The sequence below is a fragment of the Caretta caretta genome, chromosome 8 (assembly GCF_965140235.1).
Source record: "Caretta caretta isolate rCarCar2 chromosome 8, rCarCar1.hap1, whole genome shotgun sequence".
NCBI classification, from domain to species: domain Eukaryota; kingdom Metazoa; phylum Chordata; order Testudines; family Cheloniidae; genus Caretta; species Caretta caretta.
This window is the reverse complement of record NC_134213.1, coordinates 2,376,403-2,403,926: the sequence shown is the minus strand read 5'-3', so window position 1 is coordinate 2,403,926 and position 27,524 is coordinate 2,376,403. Positions and strand designations below refer to the sequence as shown.

General features: G+C 41.4%; 1 protein-coding gene across 9 annotated transcripts in view; it reads right to left on the bottom strand.

Annotated features, from left to right (window-relative positions):
- The window catches only part of EBF1 (EBF transcription factor 1), a 330,802-nt gene that overhangs the window by 289,901 nt on the left and 13,377 nt on the right, over nucleotides 1-27,524 (bottom strand). For all 9 annotated transcript variants that reach the window (XM_048861294.2, XM_048861296.2, XM_048861300.2 and 6 more), the window contains exons 5-6: nucleotides 25,799-25,872; nucleotides 16,950-17,018 (exon numbers count right to left, since the gene is read on the bottom strand). In XM_048861294.2, coding sequence (XP_048717251.1) covers nucleotides 16,950-17,018; nucleotides 25,799-25,872 — 143 coding nt within the window. The remainder of the gene's footprint in view (nucleotides 1-16,949; nucleotides 17,019-25,798; nucleotides 25,873-27,524) is intronic.

Below are 27,524 nucleotides of genomic sequence, written 5' to 3'. Positions count from 1 at the left end.
TAACATCAGTGGGAGCTACGCAGGCTGAATGCGAAAGCAGAACATAACGCTAGCAGCCTGAACCTGAAAACATTCCACCTCTGGATCTCCCAGGGACTCCAATGGGAGTTCCAGGAACAGGAGGGTCACCTCTTGGCTGGGTTAGGTGACAAGCTAATGCAGAGATGGGCATGCTCTGGAATTGGTTCCTTTCCTCCACCCCCAAAAGAGTCATCCCTGGACAGAAATGTACCAGCAGGGAGAAAAATCACTCTCTGACGCAACATACAAATGGTTCAGAGCATCAGGAAAATGTTGCAGCTGAGTGACCAGGGAGGATATCGCCAATATTTAAATGCAATACCCAGAGAGGGGTTTCCCAGCCCTCTCTGGTTTGTAACCTATAGTCTAAACACGCTGGGTAAAACACAACTACACAAACTTGGGGACAAACTCCCCCATGGACGCAGAGCATGGGGCTCCCACTTTTTCTCTTAAAAGTTGAACTATAATCACAGAAAGAAAAGGAGGACTTGTGGCACCTTAGAGACTAACCAATTTATTTGAGCATAAGCTTTCGTGAGCTACAGCTCACTTCATCGGATGCATATTGTCACAGAGAGTGACAAAGCCCTAACCCTGGCGCCCTCATTGAGGCGAGGAATCTTTCCCCAGGTGAGCAGCCCTATTGAAATCCATGGGAGTTAGGCACATAGGAGCTTTGGAAACTCCACTAGGTGCCTACCTACAACTTCAGGCACCTGAATACCTTTAAAAATCTGGCCCATAGTACCTATAATCTTCACAGCTTTAAAGGACATTTCATCTGAGGTGCTGGTAGCTGAAGTGGTGACATCCTGCCTACAGGGCTAGCTCTGGAATTTTGCAACAGGGCTGCCAGTCAAGTTTTTGGTCAAAGACCTCCTAGGAGTGACGTGCGCCTGTCCACCATTATGCCACTGCTACACACAGGAGTGAACACACACACACACACACACACACTCTTTTGCTGCAGTAGCAAACCCCAGCTGCTTGTTCCTTTCAACCACAGGAATGCATTTACACCAATTTATGTTTTCAGGTCTAAGAAAGAGAGCTAGTAACTAGAAAGGAAGAGAGCTAGTAACTTAGTGTTATGTGTATATGAAAACAGATTCTCCTTTTTTCTCTTGCCCTAAAGGGGGGTGGGCGGAGAGGACAGTCTAAATACCTTCCAACCTGGAGATATGAGCACAATACCCATTGCACAGAAGCAATTATACAATTTGGTTTTAAACAAGCCCACACGAGGGCAAAATTACTTGATTTTTCCATCACAGGCCCTCTGTTCATTTATTTTTTCCTTCTTAGACCAAGGCTAACAAACTTCCTTGGACGTGAAAATCATGTAATTTTTTTGCCCCATAGTAGCTTCCTCTATGTAAAAATCTGACCTGTAAAAACAAACATACAGTGGCAGTGTACTAAAATATTTCCCAAGTATACCACTGTCAGACATCACAGCTAATCACGCTGTTTGAGAGAGCACCACAGTGATATTTTCAATCTCCTTTTCTGGAGAAATAAACTGCACTGATATTTTATGTTGTTACAGCTCTGAGAGAAGCCTAGAGTAGCTTTTCAGCTCCAGCATTTCTTTTTAACCATTTACAATCTATTGGAAGAAAAATTAAGCATGACATCAGCAGTGTTAAGATCCTGGTGATTATATATTTTAAAACAGCTATTAGTCAACAAAATAAAAATAATTAAGTAAGGAAAATTAGGGCTTGTTAGTGCACGTAATTATCAGAAGCATAAATAGAATAAAGGCAGCAATGCAGAAATATTATCTGCAGAGAAAATTATTCAAGTATGCATTTGCGTAACTCTGCATTTTAACTTAACCCTTTGAAACATTAATCAAACCATGGCTAATTATAGGAATTAAGGAATTAAACGATGGAATCTTCTAAAAGATATTATTTAAAAGGCAGTTTATACAATTACTTCTATAGATGTTTGCTTTAAAGAGAGAAACATTTCTACTGTAATGAAAAGGGTCTTAGAAAATTAAATTAACAAGGGGGGACCAGGCTGATATGAAACTAAATTAGCATCAAATGCAAATTACAGGGTACTTAATGGTAGAAACAGGTGCAGAGAAGGACCCTAAATGAGATAAATGAATAAAACATCCCTCTGCACAAATGTGGAAGCTGACACAAAGTCAATGATATGAATAATTCAGCAGTCTCAACACTGCTGTTGAGGTCAGCTTTCCTTGACCTTTGAAACAGGAAGTAAAATTCTGTCCAAATTTGAGTGACTGGAAATGTAACAGTTATTTGTTTAAAAGAACACCTTTTAAGAAAGACAGAATATATATATTGGATGATAACAAATTGAAGCATCGAATGAGTGTACTCCAGGAAAAAATATGCAAAATTAAGAACCTAATAAATGTAAGATCAGCAGCGCTTATAATATATTTGTTTCAATATGAAATCCTAAGAAAAGGTTTCTATCTCAGAATATTCAGGTCAATATGTGAATATGTGCAGCACTAAATGGTTTCATCGGTCTTTAAAAATACTTTAGCTGTGCTTCAGAAGTTATTCACAGCGTCAAAAAAATTTACATTTCAGGTGTCTTTTTTATTTTGTTTTTTAAATACAGCATTAAGGCATTCAAATTAGTTATGCAAAGCTGAGTAATCGATCATTTTTGTGCTATAAGCTTTCTTTAAAATAAAAAAAAAAAGCTTGTAGAATGTCTTTCTGGAACATCCTCTTTCTCTAAATCCTGATTTAATAAACATTTGAGTTTTAGAAATTTTAAAAAAATCATCTTCAAGAATAAACCACCCTGATAATTGCAAACTGTTAAGCATAGTCCACCAACGAAGGCTGTCGTTCTATATAGATATAGACACAAAGAGAGAGATTCTCATATATCAAACAGCACATCCTTCTCACACTTACAAATCTGGAGCATCTCCATTAAATTCAGTGGTGTTCCTTCATATTTATATTCATATAACTAAGAGCAGAATAGGACCCTGCATTTTTCACTTTGACAAAATGCTCAGGAAGAAATCTGGGTTCACATAATTTCTGACTAAAAGGTGTGATCCTAATTTCAAATTGAGTTTGGCACTAATACAGATTAATAAGGTATGACAAACAACTAATTTATCCAGGCTGAAAAGACAGGCAGAATATATACAGTATATCACCCCTGCTGCTTGTTTTACAAGGTAACAAAAGATGTTAGATAATACAAGTTCTCTCTCCTTCTCCTTTTGTTCTATTAATCTGTTCAGCAGCTTACCTGCTTACCTTTCATCTGTATAATGCACATCAGACACAAGAAAATCTTGTACTGTAGGCTTAATTTTATTTTCTACTTTTAGAATATCAAAATACCATGCTGAGGACTGAGTCTCAAGAAGCCTGTGCTATTAAATGAGCTGTAGCAAAGAAGTTTGAAAGGTAGTTGATCTTAAAGTAAGGTCTGAACGTAGCAGCACTGAAGATGCATATTAATGAGATAAACAAAATCATTCCTCACATTGCATAATCAAGAGTGGTAAACCAAACCTTGCTTATTTAGGGTTTTAGTTAATGACTAACCTGGGCTATGGCTTTGTGTGCCAAGCCTCTTTCCCTAAATGATAGCTATGAGAACCCAGCTGGTTCTAATTTTGAAACAACCAGTTTCTCTATTCCCCAAGTGCTAAAGAAAATAATCCCAGCAATCCACGACTACACGCTTTCACAGGGATAGCAGTGAGAATTTGACTGTAGAGATAATTAAAGTCATTCCCAAAACTTCCAAGGAAGAGGGGGAAAATAGGGGAACCTCTGACCTTGTTTAAATTACATTAACAACCAGTTAGCTTTGGAGAAGGGCAAAAAAAAGTCCTGTTTTTATAGATTTTTTTAACTCTCCTCTCCTCTAATAGTTACAACATTTGCAAAGAAAATGTAATAGATTGCGGCTAGTAGGAAGATTAGAATGAGGTTTGGAGCATGGATGTTCCTAATTTGGCAAGAGCAGAGGGTTTTGGTAAACTTGAATAAACTCATGTGCAGCCACTGAGATCAGAATGGGTTTAAAGGGAAATGATACTGTAACAGCAATAAAAACAACTGGTACGGTATCTGCTTCAAACACTGACAAGATCTTTTCAAAATTAATGTTTCCTGCAGCCCTGCCATGAGCTAGGTCTAAAATAATTTTAATATTAATAAAACTCAAGAACATGTCAAACTTGAGCCAATCCTCTGACAATATTAGTTGGCCATGTCTTTCAGAAAACAGTGGGTCAGATTCTCACCAGGCATCATTTCATTGCCTTTGATGGAGCGATGTGATTCATACCAGCTGAGAACCTGGCCCTATGTGTGTCATATAAATAATGCTTTATTCACACCAAAAATAAATTGGTAGGCTCCTGTCTCTAATGACATTCACCACTCTGGATTCTGCACAGAATTCAGAGATGGTAAGAAAGAGTTTAAAACGTGTGTAATCTCTGTCTGCACTATCTGCCTTTAACAGGAAGAAGAGATCAGCTCAATGAGTGCTATTCAGGGCCTCTCAATTAACCTGATTAGTTCAGCACACTGCTCTCATGAATGACACCTTATCTTGAAAATGAAGGAAAAACTTCCTTCCTCATGGAGAGATAGGAGTCCCCTAAAGCCAGAAAGATGCAACCTATCAATGATTAGCTCCCCAGTTTCTTTTTCCTTTCCTAGCATACAGGTCACTGAGACCAGAAGAGGCAATGCCTGATTGGATTTTGTGTCCTAGGGATAGACTGTGCACGATCTCATCTGCCCAGGTGGCCTACAAGAAAGCTGGGAAAGGATGCCCTTTAGGCAACTGCAAGCCCCTTCTTTCGGAGTCAACCAGGCACATGATGGGATTGCTGGGAGCAGGCTGCAATTCATTAACCCTTCAATAACTAAAGCAGCCCATGAATATAATAACTGCATGCAAGAGGTAGAAGGCTATGACTCTCCAACCTTCTGCAGGGCTGTGTAAAACAATGGCTTGTTTAAATGTGTTGTAGTTGGAAACTGGTTTCATATTTGACAGACTAATGGGACATAACTGTGTTACTATGACAAAAAAGTATTCACAAAATTCTCTTTTATTTCCCCCAGAACAATCTCAGATTTTTTGAAAAAAATCATGCTACTTACATCAACATAAATATTAACTAATAGCATGTTACCCTCTCAAGCATGGATGGCTGCGAATGTAAACAGGGCTGGCTCTGTTAGGAATACACTCCAAGAGTTAATAACAACAACAATCAGGAAAAATAGCTAAGTAAGTTAGTTACAATATTTGAAACAATCATTTACAAAGCCCCAATGCCTTTAAGGATATTAATACTCCAGGCATTATAAACCCTCGATGATTTGATGGGCATTAATATTCCAGTATTAGAAATCCCTGTTTTTAAGGTATTTATATTCTACTGTATTAATACTCTTGTAGTTTCTGACAAATTAAGCTACCACTGGCAGAGTGAGGCACTTTTTTGAAACAGGAACTTTTCTCATATTGTAAGTTGTATAAGATATGACAATTCCTATGCATAACGGATTTTATCTAGGGGTTTTCCTCCTTCGTCAGAGCATGGTTTATTCAGTTTTCCAGAGTGCCAGAGCTATTCCTGAAGCTGGACTAATTAGGCTTTAAAACAAAGTAGCTTGACATAGCCAAGAGCCTGTCTTGTCTATTTAGATGGTAAGCTTGCTGGGGCAGAGAATGTCTCTACTATGTGACCCTACAGTGCCTAGCACAATGAAACCTGGGACAAGGCCAACCTAACAGCAGGAGAGCGGCTCCCTCAGGGAACATGCTGCCACGGGCTCTCCCAAACCACACAGCTGCCCACTGCTCCACTCCTTGAGAAAGTTACAACCCACAGAGCCATTAATGCCATGCCATGGAACAAAAGGGAGCCTCCGATGGATCGTTAATAAGAAAGCAAATTCTATGGAGAGGCTTTTAAAATGTAAGGAGCTCCAACTGTGAAGTTCTCAGCCGAGAGACTGTGACCCCCAAGGAAGATCACAGACAGGTGTCAAGGAGTCAGGACCATCCTGACGTCACCAAATTGCTAAATGGCAGCGGGGCCCAGCTAGATGGAAGGAGGGTTCCAGGGCGGGGTGTCAATGTTTCTGCTCTAGACCAAGAAGAATCCAACGCTGGATTAAGAAGTGGGAATCCAAAGGGTATAATTTTTTTTTTAAATGCACTTCTGGACGTGGGGCCAGACTCCAATCTTAGATGAGTGGCATCCGTTAGAATGCATTTTGGAGTCTGCTCATGCACACAGGTAACAGTAGATTTTTCCAAGGTATGCAGAGATGCATCTGGGATCAGAACTCGGCCATTACAAGACTGAAGTCATGCAGAGAAACATGGAGCGTGTTAGGAAGAATCCTTACATCAGCGCTTAATAGCTCCAAGCAGGGCTAATTTTCTTCTTCTTTTAAAGCACAGAACTTTATAATGACAATGGAATACATTTCTCCCCTTCTTGTGACAGCCTTCTACAAAATCCAAACTAGGTAATATGTTTTTTAACATCCACTTATCAAACTGACTTAACATCTGGGATGTCAGCCAATGGTTATGGAGTGATATAGATGCCAAAAAGTCTAACTGAAAGATTATATTCAAAAAGATTACAAAAACGATGAGAATCCAACTGGATAGAAGTGGATAGTTATCCCAGTCAAAAAACCTGGAAGGCAGCCTAGACAATGATGGAGAAAATTACTGAAAATGATTTTTTGAATACCATCTGATGTTAAAAGAATTGATCTAACCATGGTTTTTCAGTCCTTGTGTTTTTGTTTTTTTTTACCCAGCAGAGCCGCTGACTATATCCTATAATAGTAACTCTTCCAAAAATGCTTTTGATATTGAGTTCATGAACAGTTTTGGAAGCGTCCAAGAGGATAGTGAAGAAAAGGCAAAGGAGTTCCTGACTCAAACAGCCAGCCTGGCAAGACCCTGACATGAAAAGGGAACTTATTAATCCATTACCAGACATCTAGGAATGTTATTGTAATATTTTTTTAATTCAGTTCAGATGACAGCCCCTTCTGAAGGGGACAATGGCTTGGTACGATGGACTTTCTTCTGTGCAAGAAAAGATCACTTTTTAAAAAAAGCATCTGAGCACGGAGCTGACTGAACAATCCTATTGGCTGAAATTGACATTTTATTACACCATTTAGAATGTCGGAGGGCTGGGGGGGAAATCAGTCAATTAAATCTGATTACACAGCAAGATTTTAGGATCTTTCCAACAATACCCTGTATCCTTAAAAACAAAATCTCATCTCTCTCTCTCTGGCACTGAAAGTGTTAAAGAAAACAATAAAAGAACAAGTGTACAGGGTAGGATTTACTGGCATTTACTTTTAATCTATGGTCCTTTGCTCTATGGCTTATCAGCCCTATGTCAGTCCTTTTTCCTCCTTTATATTTCATGAGGAGACCCACATGCTGCTACTGAGAGACAGAGCCCAAGTATCTGGAAGCTTTTTGTCAGGTAAAAAGAGAAGAAAAAGGAAAGGAACAAGAGAAAAAGCAAAGCTAAGAGGCATCTATTAGATGTCACTAGGCTTTTGTATTCATGTCAATGATTCAGGATTAGAGTATTTGAAATAATCTTATTGAGAGGAATCAAAAGCCCCACAGAGTGAGAGCCTGCCCTGTAGCATATGGCAGAGCAGTGGACAATATCTTATTAAAGATGTGTTAGCTAACACTATTACTTTTTATATTATATTACAAAACTATTGTGTCTCAAACAGTTAGCTAGATGGCATAGTTGCAGTATGCCATTTTGGAGGTTACTGAGCTGTTATAAAGCTATACAGATTTGCCAGCTTGTCTGCTTAAAACATTACATTTTATTTTATTTTTGTTCTTTCCTCTGCCCTGTGTTGCTGGAAAGAGAACCCTGCACTTCACCGTCAAAAGAAAAAGAGTCCAGAAGTGTACTGAGGACCACTCTGTTCCCACTACAAACATGGTGTGTGTTACACTGATCAGCCACTACGATTTCCACCCTGCTCCCGAATTAGTTTCATTGCATTTCAAATCTGTGCCCTTAATAAGAGAGGACATGGAATATGCAGAATTCACAGATTGCTTCTGCTATATCTTTTTTAAAAAAATTCAGACTCAGTTTTGCCAGGTTAAGGAAATTAAAATTCTGTTATAAATGAATACTACAAGTCTAAACCTTTATTTTCTCTAGGACAAAGGCTTGTAATTGGAGAAACAGCCCTTCTTAGGTTTATCTTCATCGGCTTTACCTTTAGAGGCAGCTAGAAACTAAAGACAAAACAGTACTGTTTGTAGTATTTCAACGACAGCAGTAAAAGTCTGTATATCTGGGTTACTTTCGAACTGTCCAGGATATAATTTCAGGGTAATGAAATAAAATATTTTAATAATTTCTTCACATAAAGCACAAATGAAAACCTCCAGAAGTATTGCTTTCCTGTATCAAAATTTTAAAAGTAGTACAGAAAACTATTTATGCCACTTTTTAAAAGTCTAAAATACTGTCCTTAGCAAAAAAGCAAACACTTATTTGATACAGTAATGTATTCTGATCACAAACTACCTCTGCAAAATTGCTAATGTGACACACTGGAAACTTTGTATGGCTTTTCTGTACTTTTCCAGAACTGTTACAGAAGAAAAACTGATACTACAGGAAAAGAGAAAACTCATACCAGAATTTATCATTTCTACTGGATGACATGCTGCTGTTTCAGACACTAAGTTAAACACATTTCTAGGATGTCACCCCAGTTACGATCTACATAGAAACCACTACTTGCTTTTTACTGTATTTTATATTTATTAGCAGTATGTTGTGTTAAAGTGATATATCTCCAGTGTAATGAAGGGCATTTGAATATATCATGGTTATCTTCACAGGCGTGGCCAATAAAATGCAAACATACAGATTGTCATTTATTTATTAGATTAGGGTAGCGTTTCCCAAACTGTGTTCCGCGGAACACTGGTGTTCCGCCCCATGTGAATAGGTGTCCGTGAAAGAATCATAATTAAAAAAAAGGGTCTTGCACTTGATTTTTGTACTACTTTATACGCACTTTCCAGTTAGAAAATGTTAGTTCAAGTTATTTTAAATTTGTATTTTTGCTTTGTTTTATAAAATAAAATACATTTGAGCATAAATAATGCAATTTTTTATTTGAAAACCAAACGACTACAAAATAATATTAGACGTGTTCCATAAATATATATCAGGTGTTCCGTGGCCAAAGAAGTTTGGGAAACGCTGGATGAGGGGCCAATTTTGGAAACCGTGATGCATGTGATGGTCAGCGGGACAGCTCGCACATTGAAAGTTACTCATTTGCATAAGCAATTGCAGGATGGAGCTGTTGGTTACATTCTTCTGCACAAAAAGCTGCCAGAGACACAGGCTACACATTTCATATTCAAAACAATTTTAGCCAATCCACAGTAAAATTTAGTATGATCTCCACAAACACATTTTATACCCTTCTCATTCCTAGCAATCATGTGTGTACTCCCACTGCGATGGCAAATGTTGAAATAAATCAGGGGATGAAGAAAGGATGGTAAATTTATCCTCAGCAGTGACAGTTTAGATAACGCAACATTTCTGAATTTTTTTATTTTCAAAAACTCTTCCCCACCCCCCAAAAAAGGAGAGAGTTATGCTGAGTTGTATGGACTCAGGAAACTCCCTAGGCTGAGCGCGTCCTCTCAGCTCCATGACACTCTTTGAGGTAGCAGTTAGCATTAAGAAATCGATAGGTATGAAGAGCACATTTTAAGTTTTGTGAATGGAAACAAAGGAAAGTCCCCAGTCAAGGCGGGTTCTGAGTTCCTCCTGGGAATGGCTCACTTCAGGGGAGAGCTGAGCATGCTCTGAACTTCGTAGGGGGCCTGTAGCACCAGGCACCATCAGCTAAAATTTTTGCAGATGCCCTTTAATCTTGAGTGCCCAGCTTTCCACCCCGAGGCCTCATTTTCTGAAGTTCTGGGCAGGTCGCAGTGACATAACTGGAGTTTGAGGTATACCTTGGAAAAATTAAGCCAAAGATCCCCTCGAGTGCACTGCTAAAAATTGAGAACACAAAATTAATGCCCACTGAAAACGCTGGCCCCTAGTGACCAAGGCTAGGATTTTCAAGATAGCCTAAAGGAATTAGGTGCCAAAATCCCAGTGAAATTAAATGGAAGTTGGATGCCTAATTCTGTTGGATTCTTTAATTCTTAAACCATACAAAGGTAAAAAGTCTCTTCAGGACAGAGACCATCTATCTACCTGAAACTGGATAACATCTAGCACAATGAGACTCTGATCCTGGCTGGAGTCTCTGGACGCTAATGTGATATTAAATAATGATAATCAGGGATAAGATCTGAATGAAACAAAGCTCATAACCCTAACTGCAGATTGAAAAGGTATTTCTGAGAGAAGCAAGTAACTATTAGTGCAGTGTGTCATGTTTTTACAGAAACCCAGAAAACATAAAACCAGCTGGAAATTCGGAACTGGGTTTCCGAGAGGTTCACAAACTTCTTGAGCAAAACTCAGACCATGTTAGGGGTTTGTACCATAGTTCTAAAACGATATGAAATTCTTTGGGTTTTTCCATCAAATCCCACAAATAAACAAGTGGAAATCGTTTGGTTTAGGCCAATTTCTGCTTTGAGATTTTGGGTTCAAAGTTGAAACGCAAAGTGGAACTCAGGAGTGCGGGTAAGCAAGAGCTGGGGAGAGAGACACAACCCACATGGACTGAAACCAAAGAAAATACTTGCATAAACCCCTGTGACGTTCTCCCCCAATTCTATTTTATTGGAAGCAGGACTGAAGCCACATCAGGGTTCATTTCTATGCCAATTAGGAGTACCTCTAGAGCAGTGGTTCTCAACTCTGGTCCACCACTTGTTCAGGGAAAGTCCCTGGTGCGCTGGGCCAGTTTGTTTACCTGCTGCGTCCGCAGGTGCGGCCGATTGTGGCTCCCACTGGCCGCGGTTCGCCACTCCACGCCAATGAGGGCTGCAGGAAGGGAGGCCAGCACGTCCCTCAGCCCGCGCTGCTTCCTGCAGCCCCCATTGGCCTGGAGTGGCGAACCACGGCCAGTGGGAGCCGCTATCGGCCGAACCTGCAGATGAAGCAGGTAAACAAACCAGCCCGGCGCGCCAGGGACTTTCCCTAAACAAGCGATGGACCAGAATTGAGAACCACTGCTCTTCAGCCTATTTAGTGGTGGGGGAGGGTTTCAGACATTTGTATTTGACTCTCCTAGGTGACAAGTTTGTACTGACTGGAGCCTCCATTGTACTGTATGAAGGTTCAAGACTCTTTTGGTCACCTAGTTTACATGCAAAAACACTTTAGATAATACTTTGCAGATGTGCCAATCATAACTAAATCCTGTAGAGTGCTGTTTTGTTGCTACCCTCTCAAAAAGTCAAGTAACAGGCTTAAAGCAAATCACATTCACTGATCTAGGCTGAATTCTGTCCCTTTTGAGAACTTGCATGGAGCGTTAATGCATTTAGTCTGCATGATACAAGAGTAGCTGAATTTTACTGGGGGGGGCAGGGGAGATATTGCTCAGTCTGCTGGTACAGACAAGACAGCCTACTTCATGTATGTGCATGTAGGTAACATATTTTATATTCCCTTTGCCACAATCCTCCTTTCACCAATGTATGATCATTAACTTCCACTTTTCTGTTCCTACAATGTACCTTGTTTTGGATAAGTGAAACCAAAATGGCTTCTCATTTTATTCTACACTTGCATTAATACTGACTCCCTTGCTGGTATTATCCACTGAACAATCTACGTTTCCATGAAAGTCATCGTGCCTTCTGATGCCGACCAAGCTGGAGAAGCAGCACATGTTAGACAAACCTCCTATCTCCCAAAATACACCTAGCAGTGATTGCCATCAAAGTCCCATGCCTGATTGCAAGACAAAATGGAGGTATGGCCCAGGGTAACAGGGCTATCCCCCGTGTTCCTCTACTGACCGTATGTAAAAATAGGCCAATAGGGAGCATAAATGAAGGCCGGTGAAGATAGCTTTAAAACGCAGTCTTGTAGACCACACTGGTAGTTTAGTTCAGTTCAGTTCACCGCTGGTAATGGGACTTGGGATGCAGATACAGCCAATTGGGCACATCTTGGTATGTCTATGACCAGAATACAGAGTGCACTACCAGAGGGACAGATGTCCCTTCACTAGGTGTTACTAGCACCCATCTCAGACTGTTTCCAAGGTCACTGGCATGTGCTGAAATCTCCTTTGCCACTCTGGGCCTGTGCCATCTTGTTTCACGATCAAGGTTCTGTGGGCACTGAGCTATTCCCTTGCATCCAAACACCCATTGCTTCCTCACTAGCAAAACCCCCATCCTGACATCACCTCTCCTCGCTGATGATGGAAAAGCTCCAAAAAATGACCTGACTTTACGGCACTTCAGAGACCTTCCTTGGGCATGTAAAGCTACTGTTAAAGGCACTCATTGCCAAGTCTGCACTAGGCCGGAACCGCACATCTTGGGGAGGCAATAGGGCATAACTGGTGCTACTTTCCTGCAAAACACCTGTATTTCCCCTGCACAGCATTTTGGCATGAAAGAGGATGATCAGGCCCATAAAATACAATCCGCTACACGATGACTTTTAAAGCAGTAAAACAGAGGCAGTGAAAGTCATTCACGCCTCTTTTCATGTCACTGCACTATGAAATCCTATCTGCAAATATAAATGTTTTCAGGTTAGAGACTGAAAGATTTCAAAAAACACCTGTAAGCAAGTCAGTTCCCTAGACACCCTGGTGATTGGGTGCATCCCAGATAGATTAGAGAAAAATATTGATCAATCTGATAACTCCTATTGACAATAGCTCTGATTGGGCCAAAATATGTAAGCAAATGACAAATGCAATTTACTCCTCAGAAGTTGGGTCCATTTCAATGTGAGGAAAGATGGCAGTACGAGAAGCTCTTTCAAGTTTTCACAAATTAAGGCCAGAAGAATCCATTATGATCACCAGTCGGATCTCCTGCATAGCAGAGAGTATAGAAATTCACCTGGTGAGGATTCCATCAAGCCTAACAACTTACGGTCGAACTAGACTGCATCTTCTAGGAAGACATCAGTCTTGAAATTTACCTAAATAGGTCCTCTTTTAAAATCGGTAAATTGCAGCACCGTCCATTTTCAGGTCATCACAATCACACTGACTAACCATGCCGTCTGGAAAATGACAGAATTCAGGAATAGTATAGAACCTGTAGACTGAACATGACCCTTTATGCTGAAGTTAATCTGCCGCATGGTGGAGATTGAAACAACTATCTGTATTTATCTTAACCAGCAGGACTACTGTTTCCTAGATCCATCCATAAAAGGTAAAGAAAAACACAGCAAGCATTGGTATCTCAATTGAATATCTAGATCTACAATGGTCAGGTGGGTTAAAAGAAAGTTTGCAAGGGTGCCAAGATACGGAAGCAGCTTTCCCAAATCAAGAAATAATATAAAGTTCCACTTTCCACCCTTTGTGACTTTTGTCATTATCGTCTTTTCTGATTCTTACAAAGCAAACCTAATTAGGAAGCTCTCTCATTAGTCTTCCAGAAAAATTAGCACAGCTTATGCTAATTACTCCTGTAAAATTTAATAAACTCGTTGAAATGGGAATAGTCTAATGAGGTTTTATTTATTGAACTACGATAACTGTAAGGGAAAAGGTTAGGACACAGGGATATCTAGTGTGGTAATAAAACTACAATTTATTCAATTTCTGCACAGGAATTTTATTGCAAATCTTTTAAATTCAAATATGAGTTATAATTTGAATGTTAAATCAATCTAGAATTTAATATAATAACTGCAAGTGCTACATTTTACTTTATCTAGGATTACTACACAGCCTATAGCTTCGCTTGTAACAGGAATCATTGTGCATTTGTGTTGTGACAATAATACCCCTTTTACAATTAGTTCTTGGTGATAGAGCTTCACTTAGATACATGTAAAGCTGAGTTAGTGATCAAGTATACAGGCAATTCTAAAAAGATAATTCCACTGTTTTTTCCAGGAGCTTCCTTGAGATGACTGGTCTATAACAATAATAGATTTATACCTCTCTTCAGAGAAGAGAAGGACGCTAAATTTCTATAGTTCACTTTTATAATAGACTAAAATATAAAGTAATTTTCTGGACTGTTCTCACATGCACCTACTGAAATTTTTAACCACACTTTTAAGTAAATAAAAAGGTACAGTCCATATTTCTTAAATATCTAGTAAAAAAAAATCTAACTTTTAAGTTGATTGTACATGTTAACTTTGTAGCCATAAAGACTGCTCTATCTGTATCCCACAAATGGCTTTCTTGAATAACCAATCAAAAAGACAGTCACGGGGAAGAACAGGGCAGGGTTTTTCATATAAGTATGGCTGTCTAAAAAACGGTAAGAGTTTAAGTGGTGATTCTGTGTTAAAGTCAGATTAAATTCAAAGATAAGGCTTTATCAGACTGCAAGGCATGTGGGAGTGCTTCAGCCCAAACGTCAAATGAATTCTGCAAGCTCACATGCAAATAAAAATAGCTAAATATGGTTTTGCATCTCAATTGACACAATAGTTTAAGATTTAATGCATGCAGAAGTGACAACAAGCGCAACTAAACACACGTTCTGACTTGTGAAGACTTTTTTTTACAACAATTGTTAAAGTACTCCTCTTAAGCTATAGCAGCTCCATCTAGATGTCTTTATACTTTTCAAACCAAAAGGGGAAAAAATGAATAGGATAAATGTCACAAGAAACATCACTAAAGCCACTAACTGTATAAAGCACGTACTTATTTGGCCTAAATTGTCTGAGCTAGCCAGGGCCAAGAAAAGGTTTTAAGTACCCTACTGGGACAGATGCAAAGCAGCAACAATAGCCACACTAATGCGATCCAGGTAACACAATCCTGTTTCAAAAACACAGGGAAGGCTAATTACAGCACTGCTGAGTCAAATTTCTTATCCCATTGCAACCCACAGGAACAGGTCAAAATCAAATGTTATTCAAACCACAGTCATATCAACCTTCGGTATCAAAGTCACAATTTAAAACCAAGTGAAGAACTTAAAAGCTTAACCCATTCACAAGCAAAAGGGGGTTCAGTGCGGGTGGTGAGGTAAGATTTATATTATAATCTAAACAGCATTCAACTTGTTTTTTAAACCTGGTGTTCAAAATTGCAAGTTTTGTATCAGTTTAAGTAAATACTGCTAATTTGATCACTACTAGGAAGTTAAATCCATTTTTTCATATAATTGGTTTGTTGTTTTTTTTCCCTTAAAGCTGCTGAAAATCTGTAGGGTTCACAGTTTAAATGAGTTGCAACTAACAGCTCTGCCTCTGCATATTGGATCGTTAAACAAAATATTTCTGTAAACCAGGTATTAGCATCTTAACATTTCATTTTTCAGTACAATGAAAAATGCATGTGAATTTTGTAGCTTTCATGTGGCTCAAAATGCCACTTTAACACCCTATTTTATACTGTTCAACTCTGCAGCCTACTTAGAGATATCTCTACAGAGATGTGTTTTTATATGTGTTCTTTTACTTCCCCTGGTGTTACCTAATTCTAATATCAGGTGAACGGAGGCATAGTTAAAATATATATGTTCGGAGATTAAAACGATCTCAAGATTAGATATTGTAACTAACCAAAACGTTTTCTCTAAGCTGCCAAAGAATGCGCTTGCTGAACAAACTCAAACAAGACATAAACCTGAAAGATTGCCTAAGCACAGTGCCAAGTGGTGCCTCTCTGCTATGTTCTCTTTTATATAATTCTGTTTTGATGTGGTGCTGAACAGATCTGACTCTTTACCTTTTTTCATAAAAATGGACACTCCAGCACAGAAGGTATTTTGAACTTAATATAGCGAACATTAACTCAGACAATAAGACAAAGAAGAACTATACTCTATACTCTGCCTTCTCTGAGTATAGGTTAGTTTCCCTTCAGGGTCCCTGTATTCACCGATTACTGCACGGTATTGCTTTCCCTGTTTGATGACAGACAGTTTCAGTCCTTCATGGCCATTTAACTCTCGCAGAGTAATGCCACATAATAAACTGTTTATCATATATGTTTCCGTACAATGAATTTCAATAATTAAAATATAAAAATGATTATTTGGCTACAACTTTGCATAATTTGCAAATAGACTGCAAATTGCTCAGAACAACTAAAACAGATTTATCGTTCTACAGTGATTTACTTGGTCATGTCAGATTAGTAATATGGATCTGTTTAAAAACACAATAATTAAGACAGGCAAAATGAATTAATCAACTGACAATATAGTCAAAATAGCACTCCAACCAAAGAAAATAACTGGAGAAAATCTTAGTTTGCAGATTTTTTTAAACTGTTCTTATGCATAAATAAAAACCTTAAAATGTAGATGGATTGCATCCAATAGAACTACTGTAGCTAAAAGTGATAATGATTCAAACATTTTTCAAATAAAAGTTAAATATTTATAAGCACCCAACCACATTCCATAAATCACAAACTATTATTTTATTCCTGAAGCTTCCCTGGCACAGCATGTGAATTGGGCCACAGAAAGTCAGCAAGAAAAATATCCCCTTTATGAACATGAATCAGATACAAAAACTAGAGCATTCCAAAGAGCAGGTCTCACAGTTACATTCCATATGGCCCTTCCACGGGAATCACAATTGCACAGCGCAACGAATTCGGTATCAACAACAAAATTTCATCCATATATATACACATAGCCCCTTTCCCATTAGCAACACAGTGCAGGTGTTTCATTATAATGAGGAATAAAATAAAATTGAAGGAAACAATAGCGGTCCTTACCTGTCAATTATCACTGGATCTGATGGAGTCTCATTTCTGTTGCCACAGCTTTTCTTGTCACAACACCGGCTACAGAGCAAAAGTGAGAGGATTTAGTGCAACCATTACACTGTAAAATCATCATTACGAACACAGGAGGTTCAAATTGCAAGCTAGAGTTACCATTCTGTCCCTGTCTGGAAATCAGTCGAATTTAGTGGGTCACATATGGGTTAATTACTATGTTTAACTTCTTGCACAGCTGGTTAGTAACGGCAAACATAAAGAGAAAGGGGTTTTGCCTGCTTTCAGGAACAATAGTTCAGGGATCACTTCAAATGGGGAGCGTGGTCTACCCCTTTTCACAGGGCCAATACACATATATCAAGACCAGTAACAAGAGTGGGCTATTTTTCCAGTGTACATAATTTTAACATCTGGGCTGGTGCTCATATTATACTACTGGTTTCTAGGGGAAGCAGAAATTCCCAGCACAATATTTTCCCCTTTTAAAATACTGTTGTTAGCAGGGAAGCTAAACCAGAAACGCCATTGGCTGATGATTTTTATGCTTGAGTGTATCTGTTTCTCTAAGTTTTCAGAGAATTTTAATGATTGCTAACAGTACTATGGAAAGCACAGTGCTGCCGGCTGGTGCCCTGTATTAGGTCAGAGACAAAGCAGGCATGTGAAACGTAAGCTCCCTCTACCAAAGAATTGCTCCATTGCTGACCTTGAGACTTGGATTCTTTTGAACTAAGGAACTAAGATGGCTCAGTTTCCAAAGAGAGTTAAGTTGTTGTTTGTGATGATTTCGTCAGGGGTTATTGTCTATTAAGAGCCTGACTCATTAAAATATCACACATGATCTCTCACACAATATATACCCACTTCCACTTAGGGCAGAAAATTCTCCAGGACATAACTAGTTAGAGATGGATACGGACTTTCCTGGGAACCAAACCTCAAAGCCCTTACTCTCATGAGCAGTCCCATGTAACCAATCAGATTCTTACCCACTTCCTTCACCTCCCTGATGGCAGGACATAAATATCCACCCACCAAGGATTCCCCCTTACAACCCCTCCCCCGTGACTCCCCTTAATAAGGGAGTAAAAGAAGTAAAAGAACACAGCCCCGGGCCGTAGGGGCACTTTGTCTCTGTGCAACCAGGGCAACCGTGCAGCCCCAGCCCCGGCCTGCCCCTCATTCCTCAGCCCTGACACAGATCCCTACCGTGCCCTCAGCAGTGCCCGAGCTTACAATGCCATAGCGGTTACTAGGCTTTCCTGTCATGCCAGGGGGTGGAGATCTGTTCATGGAGGAACCTGTCTGTGTGTGGATCTAGGGCTGGGGTCCCCTATATTCAGGGCCCTCCCAGGGGGGTGCAAGGCCCAGGGCAGAAGTGACGACTCCGTTGCTTTCAGGGGTGACCGGTCATTTCTGGGACTGACCGCGCCAGCTAATCACGCCGGCCCACAGGGGCCCCCCAAAGTGCAGGGCCCAGAGCAGTTGCCCCAATTCGCCATACCCTAGGGATGGCTCTGCCTATATTACGCCTAGTTTGTACCTAGATGGCCCCTCTGCATCTGGCAGACTTACTGACTGTGGGGTGATCATATGTCCTGATTTTATAGGGACAGCCCTGATATTCAGAGCTTTGTCTTATCTTGGTGCCGATAATCTCCCCGAACCCTGTCCCGATTTTTCACGCCTGCTATCTGGCCACCCGAACTGACTGGGACCGACAAGCCTCACCACATACAACAAACCTTTCTGTAAGTGCCAGCTATGCTCTGGGTGGAACTGAAGAAAACTGTAAATTGTACGTCACTTCTATTTTCAATTTCAACATTCAGGGTTAGGGTACTGGTAGGAATTACTGGTAGGCTACTCTTACTTCATCGAAGAGGGACTATTTTGTTCCTGCAGAATGTGGAAGAACACCAGCGCAGGAAGCAGTCATTAGAAATGCCACACTATATAAATAGCTCTGCTGGGAGTATGACAAAGGTTCTCTTATGCTCTGAACAATAGAGCGAATAATGTACAGTAACCCACCAAGACTAGCAAGACAGCCACTAGCCACACTAAAAATAACAAACACCAAAAAAAAAGGGGGGGGGCTTTACAAACCCAGCCTGTTGAAATGTGGTTTCCAACAGGAAAAAAAAAGTTTTGAAGAGGAAAAAAAGACATAATGCTTTTCACTGTCAAAGCTTCAAGGCAACTATTCAGGACTGAAACTTTTCACAGGTAATGCATTTGAGGGATGTTCAATTCTGTGCAAGTCACATTGTTTAGGACAGCCCAAAAAGCTGTATCATTCCACAGTACAACCCCATAACTGATTCACCAACAAAATTAAAAGCCTTGGCACACAAAATATATCAGAATTTAGGAAGGAATAAAATAAGCTCATAGGTCCTGGGGCCTTTTTTCCCCCTTTTTTTGTTTATAAAAGGAAATTTAGCTAGCATATGTGGGATGGCAAAATTTACCCAAAAACAAAGTAATAAAAACCACTAATATTTTTAAATGATTAAATTTTAATTAGAAGCATAGCTGGCACAAGTTAAGACACATAGTTCTTGTGACCAACGTGAAGCAGGGCCAGATTCTGGCATTCTCACTGAAGTTTAGAAGAACCTTATCCCGTGAGTAGCCCCATCAACTCCAAAAGGATTATTCCTAGAGCAAGCTGGCACTGAATGTGCGGGTATCAAAACCTGGCCCCCGGGGCCAGAATCTGCCACTCTTACTTATGCTGTTCAAGGCCCCAACCCTAGAAGCCGATCCACATGGGCAGATGCCAGTGTCCACACATTACCCAAGAGGGGCCTGTCCACATGAAACAAGTTCCTGGATCAGGGCCAAACACCTCACTCTAGTGTTGGGACACACCCCCTGAAAAGAACCCCTGTAAAGAACAAGCCAAGGTGGAGTGAAGATGCATAAATTAAGATGGGGAGGATTAACACATACTAAGGCTAAAGGGGGAATGGAATGGTTTCATTTCCTTGCAGGGAAGCTCCCTTTCAAAAGTCTGGGAAACACTGCCTTCCTTATTGAGTGGCCATTGAACAGAGCTTCTTGAGCAGTAAGGTACCCGTAAAGAGGAGTAGGGTGGACGAATGCAGCCTTGTGTATTATGTGAAGGTGAAAAATAAAGAGTCTGTGCCCTTTTCCTTGCAGCTTAATGAAATACAAGGTAGGGCCAAAATGCTGGGGTTTAAGTGGTTTTTTCCCCTGCTTGTTTTTTACAGTAGAAATTCAAGCATTGTCTAATCCTGGTTTTTCTATGGACAACTGGAGAATTAAGACATCACAGAAAGCGTCAGTTTGAAACCTCATAAACTGACATGAGAAGTGATTTTTGTATTCAGTCTGATTCAAACACTCTGAGTTTTGTGAATAGCTAATTAACACTTGGGAAGACAACTGTCTGTGCTAAATATCCACCTCCCTCATCCCTTCAGCTAAGAACCAAGAAAGCTCTCAATACTCTTCTCTGAGTCCTCCAAGAAATCCTCTAGTTAAAACAGGGAAGGTGAGACTTGACATTCTTGATGCTTCCAAGGTTAAAAAGTACCAAAGAAAAGGGTTGTTTTTTAAAAAAATAAAAGAAATACTTTTCTTTATCACCATAATGAATGCGGGGAAAGGGCTCAATCCCAATTTTTTCCTCCCTTCCGGGTCACTTTTCAAACATGCTTTTCTTATGAAGAACCAAGAGGAAACATAGTGTGCATGGAGGTTCAACTTTTCCCCCTGCTGACCTCTCGAGAAGGTCCACATGGGACAGTGGCCAGGCAGCTTGCATTAGGCCTTTCGGTAATGCTGGCATATTTGGGCACGTGTAAACTCAAGCACCATGCAAGAATGCCAGTGCCCATTCTGAAGTGGTACCCAGAGACTGATGGTTGCATCTCTCTCTGATTTAACATGCATTAAAAAGGAAGCCACCAAGAGGCTCTCAACCAAATCTGACCTGAATACAGGAAAGAGAGAGTATGCTAATGTACCCTTCTCATCTAGCTCTTTCTGCTCCTTTTGCTTTCTTCTCCTTCTCTATATCAGACGGATGCTGCTCTCTTCACGTCCAGACCAGCCTCCTGCTTCCCATCCACCAGGTACCATCTCTCCCCTCCGTATAGCCTACTTCCTCCCACAATCCTTCCTGCCTTCTTCACACCAACCACCTATATGCTCCCTCCCTTGAGCTGTTGGCCAACATCATCGATGATGTTTGCCTGGCCTAGGCCCAGGCTGTGACTGGCCCTTGTGCGGTTGGAAGGGGACGGGAGCAGCATACAGGGAGCCTCCTCCCATTGCACACGCCATGGAAGGGCCTCCTGACATGACAGTCCCTGCACTTGGGAGCACAAAGACTAGTCCCTCTATGGTTCCTAGGGGACGCCCATGTCCCTAAAGGGGATGGGGAGAAGGCAGGGGCTTGGCCTCATTCCCCACTCTGCACCTGACATGGGTCATCAGCAGGGTGGGGATCCTGAGATCCACCACACAGTCCACAGCCCCTTGAGCTAACAGAAAAACTGGTAGCAGTAGAAAGCTGTTATCTTCAGCATGGACCTGCCACCAGAGGGAGATGGAGACACACACTTTGGCAGTGGGATTCACAGCAACACAACGTTGAGATTCAGGAATAATGGGTTTGGATTCCAGGTTCTGGTGAGGAGTGTGTGTGTGTGGGGGGGTTTCTATTGAGAGCACAGGACAGACAGTCCCCCTTCTCTCAGTCCTGGAACCCAGTACCATGGTTGCCCCTGGCAGCTAGGAGGAGCAACTGCAGGTAAAGTCCTGCTCAATCCATGCATTCTCACGCAGAAGCTGCTCAGTTGTTCTGGAGCAGCGTCCCCAAACTTTGGAGGGTCAGACCTGCCCTTACCCCTGTCCATGCCCCCTCAACCCTCCCGGAGCTGGGGTCAGGAATGGGGCTGCAGCTCAGGGGTGGGGGACACGGGCAGAGGCAAGGGGGCAGAGGCTTGGGCCAGGGCTGCCACCTGGGATGGGAGCGGAGCTGCAGCCGGGCTGCTGTGAGGGGCTGGAGCATGCTCAGTGCAGAGGGCATCTTCCGAGATTTTGATGCCAAACTTCAACAAGTCTCTATTGAGCATGTGCAAACTGCGTTTTTTCAAGAGGCTGATAACTTAGCCAAATATGCGTGGTTTTTCATGGGGATGGCACTAGGCAGCTGTCTGACATCAAGGCGACCGTGCTGCCTAATTTCAAGTCCCTGCTCCACAGCATGGAGATGGTAGAGTTTCTCAGCACAACAGCTGTCATATTTTTTTTAACATGGACAAAACAACATATTTTCCCTAACTTCATTCTTGGAAATGGCACAGCCATAGTAGCTTAAACTTCCCCAAAAATACAGCCTTAGCCATTTACCATGCAGAGGGAATTTCAAGCCTGAACAGTAATCAACTTCACCAAAGTTAGAAGCGACTGAAAACAGGGTTTTACAAAGGAAAGTGTCAGGCAATTCTAACTATCGGCGTCCCTACCTGCGCTGCCTGTAACAATAATGAATTCCACTGAGTCAATGAATTCTTCCCAACCATTAACATGTCAGCCAAAAGAACAGCCTTATTTTGTAATCTGCAAAGAACAATGAAATCCCCACAGATAAACAAACACCTGAAATGTAACTCACTCACTTTTCTCTACAATTGTCAGGGGTCTCTCCTGTACATTTGAATTCTTGGTCTTATCCACCCCATTGTTTTAGTACACTATAAATAAACCACTTTTGTCACATAAATGCAAAGTTTTATTGTGCAGTTAGTCTTGATAGAAAGCACTGCAGAAAGTTATTTAGGAATTAAATATCTAAAACAAGCTATTTTAAAATATAGAGCCCACACTATTTCATGCCTGAAATGAAGAAATTTCATCTTAGGGACAGCAAGCTGTCTTTCACACCATATGGCTAATGGTAGTGCATAGCAATTAGCTGGGCTGATTAATGGGGAACAGACTCTAATTTTATGCTTATAATTGAGGCTGCATTTGCACCCCTGGTGCAAATTCAGCACATCCCAACTTCCACTTAAAACAGGCAAGAAATCAAGAGAAATAGAATGGTATGGAGAGAGATTTTTTTTTCCTCGAGTCCCCTAAAGAGCATCAGATTTGCAATTTAAAGGAGTGTTAGCAACACAATAGATGACAGATTTGTGTAATAGGGTCAAGCAGCCTGGTAAACAAACAGCACTCCTTACAAATCTGTGGGCTGCCAGGAAAATTGTAATCTCTAACATTTGCAGTATGAAATTTGAATTTGGTTTTTCCCTATCAGGCATGTAACATTTGCCTGCAATGGTCTGAGAATTCTTTTTCTAACCCGTACTTTGCATTTTTGAAAAACACAGAAAGCAACTAGCGATAAAGGAAGACAATCATAATAAAGTGCTTGAGCCAATGAATTTTAAGAACTTTAGCATAAACTGCATTAATAGAAGGGAAGACAGCATTTGAATGTCATATTTTTCAGCATTCCAATAATAGAATAAATGTTATTTCAGTCAAAGTATATTGACATGAGTGTAAATCTTAGATGTCAATATGTGCTGGTCTGTTGGCTGAAATCTAGCTGTGTGTATATTCTCCAATTTTTAAAAAAAGTACATCTAGGAAAATTAATGCATCAAAGTCTCTATAATTCCTACTCTCTCAAACAGAGACAAGGTGGGCGACGGAGTATCTTTTATTGGAGCAACTTCTGTGGGGGAAAGAGACAAGCTTTTGCACTACACAGAGCTCTTGGGGTCTTTCAAAGAGCATTGAGTGAGATTTCTGCTGGCGCTGGCTCTGCAGAAAAATGAAGCCACTCTGCTGGGTTTAGAATGGGGATTTGCTTCTGCTCCAATGGAAGTTAAGGGGCATCATGCTAGTGTCTTCAATGGCAGCATGGTCAGGTCCTCCACGTAGAATGATTATTATTTGTATTGTGGTACCACCCAGAGGCCCTAATCAGGCGTACATACAGACAAATAGGCAGACAATCCGTGCCCAAAGCACCTGGAATTTAAGAACTGATCAGCCCATTATCCAGTAACAGCAGCAAATATGGACACTGACCCTCCAAACTCTCCAGTGGGTGTTTAATTTCGATCAAGTAACCAGTGCCATTGTTGTTCTAGGATTATTTATGTGCAAAAAGTGACACTTGTGCAGCTCAGGGGCCTTATTTAGTATGTACAGTTCATTGTTGGGTCTCTAGACAGCAAGCCGTGCAAACAGGGCCCACTTATTTTAGGGTGATCCCTCAGCTACTGACATGACTCTGCTTCCATCTGTGATCAGAGAATGGCCTGGGAGTCCACAGAAAAGCAAAATCACAACGGCAGTCAGGAACTGCAGCACCAGGCACCTCTTGCAGACCTTAGTTTGCCTCATCATTCCATGCTACAACTGATGATCTCAAATGTACTTGAAAAACGTGTATTTTAGCAAAACTGAGTTGCAAGCTAAAGGGCCAAATCCTATTAAAAGGGCGGCAGGCAGCCTCACAGACAGCTGAATCAATGCTGTTCCGCTGCACAGGGGTCCCAGCCACAGACTGGCCATGCAAAGGGCCTAATCCACTTACCCCACGTGCCATGGCCAGGGGCAGAACACTGCATCTGAAGAGATCTGGGCTTGACGATGAAGCCAGTGGCTTAGCAACAGTGCAGATCAATGGGCCAAGCCCACCCAATAGGTAGGCTCTGGTGGTGGAAAATCCACCTGGAGACTTTACCCAGGCACTCTCAGATCCACAGGGAAAGCCGGAGCAAAGCTCATTCGCTCAGAAGCGGGCATCAGGATTTGGGCCAAACTGCTACTGTTTAGTAAATATTTTTAAAGGCCACCATGCATGCAAGTACTGAGCATGCATTTTTCACACATTCAAATGACTGCTCTTAACAGCAAGCTCATGCCAAGATTCCCTGTGTCTCACTGGAGAATTCATTCTTTTCAGCATTGCTACTGTCTACTGTGTAGCTCCTGCACTCTTCAAGCAGGCAAAACACCCGCTAACTTCCCTGGGATTGCAAAGCCAGGGTCATAAGCGTGTTCTAAGGACTCTGTGAAAAGATTTCCTTAGCAATAAGACAGAGAAAACAGGAGTTAAGCATTTTTACCAGCTAGAAAAGAGACAGGGGCAGCCACCAGTTTTAAAATGGCCACCTTAGGGAGAGCAACTGCTTGGCTCTGCCAAATTTAAAGGGCCAGCCCCAGAAAGGAACGCTGGGGGGGGAGAAGTTCCTATAAAAGAGAGCAGACCCACAGTGGGGCAAGTTAGGAAATCACCAAGAAAAGTCCCCTGTGTTTTGATGTTGCTAGTTGAACAGAGGGCTAACCAATTCTGCAACCCATACTGACAAGCGCAGCCCCAGTAAAGACAAACTGCAAGGAAGGTTTGCGTTAAGTGGAAGAAGAGAGAGCTATAAATTTCAAGTCTGAAGCTGGCTGAATTAAAGCCACCTGGGCCATCAACAGAATGCTTTGTCATTTTATTAGTGCAGCTATGGTTGTGAGGTTAGATAATTACAGCTAACAAGATTGCAGTTTATTTTATTATTTTTGGTGAGGAAACATATTCTGGGCCCATTAATGCTAAGGTGTCTAAATGCAAACCAGTAGCCGACTGCTAAGGACAAACCTTTATAAATAATTGAAAACTGGTATGATGACTGAGACTTTGCTGCTAATTACATGAGCAGAACTCTGTTATTTTGGGATTGTTTAACACAAGAAAGATACATTTAAGTCCTAAAATAGCTCCAGGTCCAACCTAGATTTTGAGAGACAAATTCATCTTCTCCTTGCTAATTAACTGGAAACAGGGTCTTTCTTACCTGCACATTATTTCATGTGTGAGAAGAACTCTGCACATTTCTGGGTTCTTGTCTTGGCCTTCATACACTATCGCCTAGAAACAAAATACATTTTTAGCTGCATGCCAAACTGAGTTTGGAGAAAATAAAATGCATCACAATAACTGAATGCTGAACTATTGTTGCGGGCTGGATGGCTTGCTTAAACCGACTGCGTCACCGTAAAGGCTGCTTTCAAGGTTTGTAGTTGGAGAACACAGGCTGACTAGAGGTAGTTTCCTTCCTCTCAACCAATACATTATGCACATCTTCAGAGCAGTGTGTAGGACGGGCTTTTTTAGTAGTCAAGACAACCACAATTTCCCTTTTAATTCAGAATAAAATATAGACCTAATAGCATTAAAACCCAGAAGGGCTTAGCATACTTCGGGGCCTATTCTTTTTTAAATAATTAAATAAATAAATAAAAACAGCTCATGTATTTTTTATTTCAAAAGCAAGTCTGCTGTACCACCTGGGCACGTTACTACTTGCTACCAAAGAAGTTAGGGTCTGACGGATTCTCCACTCCCGCCCACAGTGCTCGGTTGATTTACAGTTGTATAAATGAGATGAGAATCAGGGGCTCTGAATGCAAAGACCACTGGGAAGTGGGTGAGGATAAAACAAATAGGCATGGATACATGATCTTAGCTGAGTTAGGAGGAAAATCCTTATTATTTGCAAAAACGCTGGGAATATGATACAGTCACATCTAAAATAGGGTCTACCCCTACAATGTACACACAAATGGCACCCGGCTAACGGGTATATGGTAAATGGACTGGCGTTACATGCCAGGCTAAGTGAATAACGCTGCTCACAGCTGATTAGGAATTGTTCCTACCTGCTTAGCAGTGATAGGTATGCATTGAGCAGCGGCATAGCTGCATTTGCTGCTGGTAGCAAGAAAGGATGATCTATCACTATTGTTTTGCCCTAGAAAACATTTAAACTAGGTCAGTGCCATACCACAATGTCACCCTAACACGGCACAGCCCTGCACGTTGCTAGCAATGCCCCATGCACCAGTCCCCTGGGAGGGGAGTCAACGAGAATGCACAGAGGGACCAGGTGACATTTTCCAAAGCACCCACATAATTTCTAGTAGGATTTAGGCTTCTAAGTCACTTAGGCGCTTTGGAAAATGTCACCAAGTCCCAACAACCCACCCCCAGTGGGGTCTGCCCTTCCCAGAAGCCCAGAGAAGATGTACCAGGGCATCCGTGTGGGGCTGAAGCTCCATGGTGCTGAGTGGGCAAGAAGCAGCCTGCACTGCCCTCTGCCCTGGGAGAGGAAATGAGCAGCAGGGGCGGGCAATGGCAGCACAAAGTCACCTTGCCGTCGGGGAGCTGGAGAACACACTGGAGGGTCCAGGCCTGTTTAGGGCAGCCCAAGAGTCATGGGTTTGGAGTACAGTTCCTCAGGCATGGCAGTGTTGTCTAGTGGGTAGGGCACTAGACTGGGAGTGAGGAGACCTATGCCCACCCCCATTTTGCCTGTCTCATCTATTTAGAACGCAAGCTCATTGGGGCAGCGACTGTCTGTGTTTGTACAGGGCCTAGCACATGAGGCCATGAAGTCTGCTGTGGCCTGTAAGCACTACTGCAATTCACATAACGCAGTAAGATCCCAGGGCTTTGGTGCCTTAAAGGTTCATGCCTTCCGCCTCCTCCACAAGCCCATAAACACCACCCCATAGAGGGGA